At 36.0% G+C, this 2,377-nt stretch overlaps 1 protein-coding gene across 1 annotated transcript; it reads right to left on the minus strand.

Annotated features, from left to right (window-relative positions):
- Window positions 1–385: 385 nt before the first annotated feature.
- Window positions 386–2,084, minus strand: LOC118754895 (odorant receptor 7a-like). Its single transcript, XM_036489766.1, has 3 exons — window positions 1,330–2,084; window positions 895–1,252; window positions 386–828 (listed from the first exon to the last, which is right to left on the minus strand). The coding sequence occupies exons 1-3, from the start codon at window positions 2,082–2,084 to the stop codon at window positions 757–759; spliced, it is 1,185 nt and encodes a 394-aa protein (XP_036345659.1). The 3' UTR covers window positions 386–756.
- Between the last annotated feature and the right edge of the window lie 293 nt (window positions 2,085–2,377).

Here is a 2,377-nt window from a genome sequence, read left to right on the forward strand (position 1 = left end):
GGGGGTGTAGTCGAAAGGCTTCTCAAAAATGCCTTTGATCACGTTTTCCTCAAAATCTCGAGCTAATGAAAACTTTATACCCACGGATCACGAATCACCACAAAATAGGTCTATTAAAAACAGCTTTAACATTTACGGCACCAAAATTGTTTAAATTTTTGTTGGCCTGTATTATATCTTTATTTTCGCCAGCATTCATTACATTGCCATAACACGAAACTAACGGACAGTGAAAAATTCTTTGCTTTGAAAAATTCGCACAATTGCTCATAGGCAAAATCGACATTCATAAATTGTATTCAAAAAATAAATAAAAATGTTACCAAATATAAAAGATAAAGTGGTTAGTAGTCAATTACTAAAATTTAAAATAAGGAGGCTCGAAATCTTTTTAAGAGCTATGCTTTCGTGGACTTTTTTTTGTTCAGAATTGCAAGTAGAATACTTCAGCCGCCGAAACAAACTCGCTTATTTTTGTTTAAGAACAAATTGACCCTCCCTAATGTACATATTTCTTGAAAAATAATTCCAATTTTTTCACTCAAATCGACTTAAGAAATCTTATGTTATAACTGGGCTCCAATTTTTGTTGTGCGTCTTGATGTTGTTACACAAGATGGAGGGGCCTACAATTTTAAGCCGCCTCTAAAGGGCAAATGGTTTTTTTTTATTACCGGGGCGTATGATGAACGCGAAAATGAGCTGCCTTTGCCTCGAACTGTGCAGTAACTATAAATTTTTGTAAATTCGTATTATTCAATTTTTCAAACTCCGGTCAATTCCCATTTTTTGGATGAATGTGTAGAGAGTGAATGAAAACTTGGCGATCTGAAAAGAGATTTTAAATGAGCACACGTGTACTACTTAAACCGAGAAGTATACACTCCCACTTACCGATACGATTACTGACAGATCAATTGACACTAATTTCATCGCAAACAAAGGAATGTTTTCGTGCGAGCATTGTAGAAAATAAAGTAGCATTTTTTTGAATCGTTTATCCTGTGCTACCCAATTGCAATGGAAAATAGACATTGAAAGCCGCTCACAGTCGGTTTGCAAACAAGAGGCAAAGTAACAAGTCGTTGAAATTTGTAGAAAAATGTTCACCAAATAGATGATGGAGATAACTCTGGAAGTGGCTTTGGCAAAAATAAATATATTTATCATTGTGACGGCCAGGATTGTTGCAGTAATTAAGAGCTGGGCAAACATAGTGACAGATATTATTGGCTTTACAATTCCCGCCAATCTGAAATGATAGAAATCAATATTTAAATGGCCATACTTCATCAAATGAATAACTACACTCAGTTTTCAAAAACTAACCTCAAAATATCCTGGTGTGAAATAATACACTCCTTCAACTCAACGTTTGTATCTTCTTGGCTTTTATTGGCCACAGTTCCCAAACGTTTTACCCGATTCGCTAGCAACTGTACTTGCGTGCGTATAATGTTAATGTATACAACCGGATAGCAGTCGTTGAGCACTTGGTGGAAAAGTATGACCAAAGCCGTAGTACAATCAAAACTAAACTGTAACCAGTATTCCCATGTCGATCTCTGCCATTCCACATAGGGTATCCATAGCGCAAATAGAGGATGGCCCCGCAACACTGCTGATATCATCCACGAAACTGCGTACATCATATAGACCAGAGTGTAGAAAAATACAAAACGGTTGCCTATGATTGCGCAGCTTCGTATCTTGGCCTTATCCCTCGCTTCAGTGTAGCGTGCATCCAATTCAGTTAACAACGGTTCAACGCTACGTAGTCGCGCCAAGGACAATATTAACATGGTACTCTTAAACGGCAAGCCAAACGTATTCACGTTAGTCTGTATACACATAAGTATCTCTGTCATCGATAGAATATCCCTATAACGCATCCAACTAAGGGTTAACATTATCGGTGAATAAAAAACAGCGGCAAATGTTAATATTCCCCCATACAGGAAGTTCAAGATGCGAAAATTCGGTTGGGGATTTACGCCCACCAATCGAAATATATTGAATAGGTAAATGACGGCATCGCGAGAGGAGAACACACTGCGACCACGACCTTTGAGCAAATCGAACATTTTTGTAAATGAAGCGTTAACGTTGAGATGATGGATTTTATATCGGTCACTATTTTCTATGTATGAGCATACATACATTTGTATGTATCCTCCAGTTAGGGTTGCCAACCGTACTATAACATATAATATTGCACTATTTTTTTTTTGGTCTGCGTACTATATACTGTTAGAAAAAATATAGTACGTCAAAAATACTATATTTCTTCAGTTATAAATATAAATATATTTCAGTAATTTGTAAGAAAAAATATGTATTAAAATGATGAAATAAAAATATTAAAAAGAAATATTCT

Source organism: Rhagoletis pomonella, unplaced genomic scaffold (assembly GCF_013731165.1).
Source record: "Rhagoletis pomonella isolate Grant_MI unplaced genomic scaffold, Rhpom_1.0 Rhpom_scaffold_04869, whole genome shotgun sequence".
NCBI classification, from domain to species: domain Eukaryota; kingdom Metazoa; phylum Arthropoda; class Insecta; order Diptera; family Tephritidae; genus Rhagoletis; species Rhagoletis pomonella.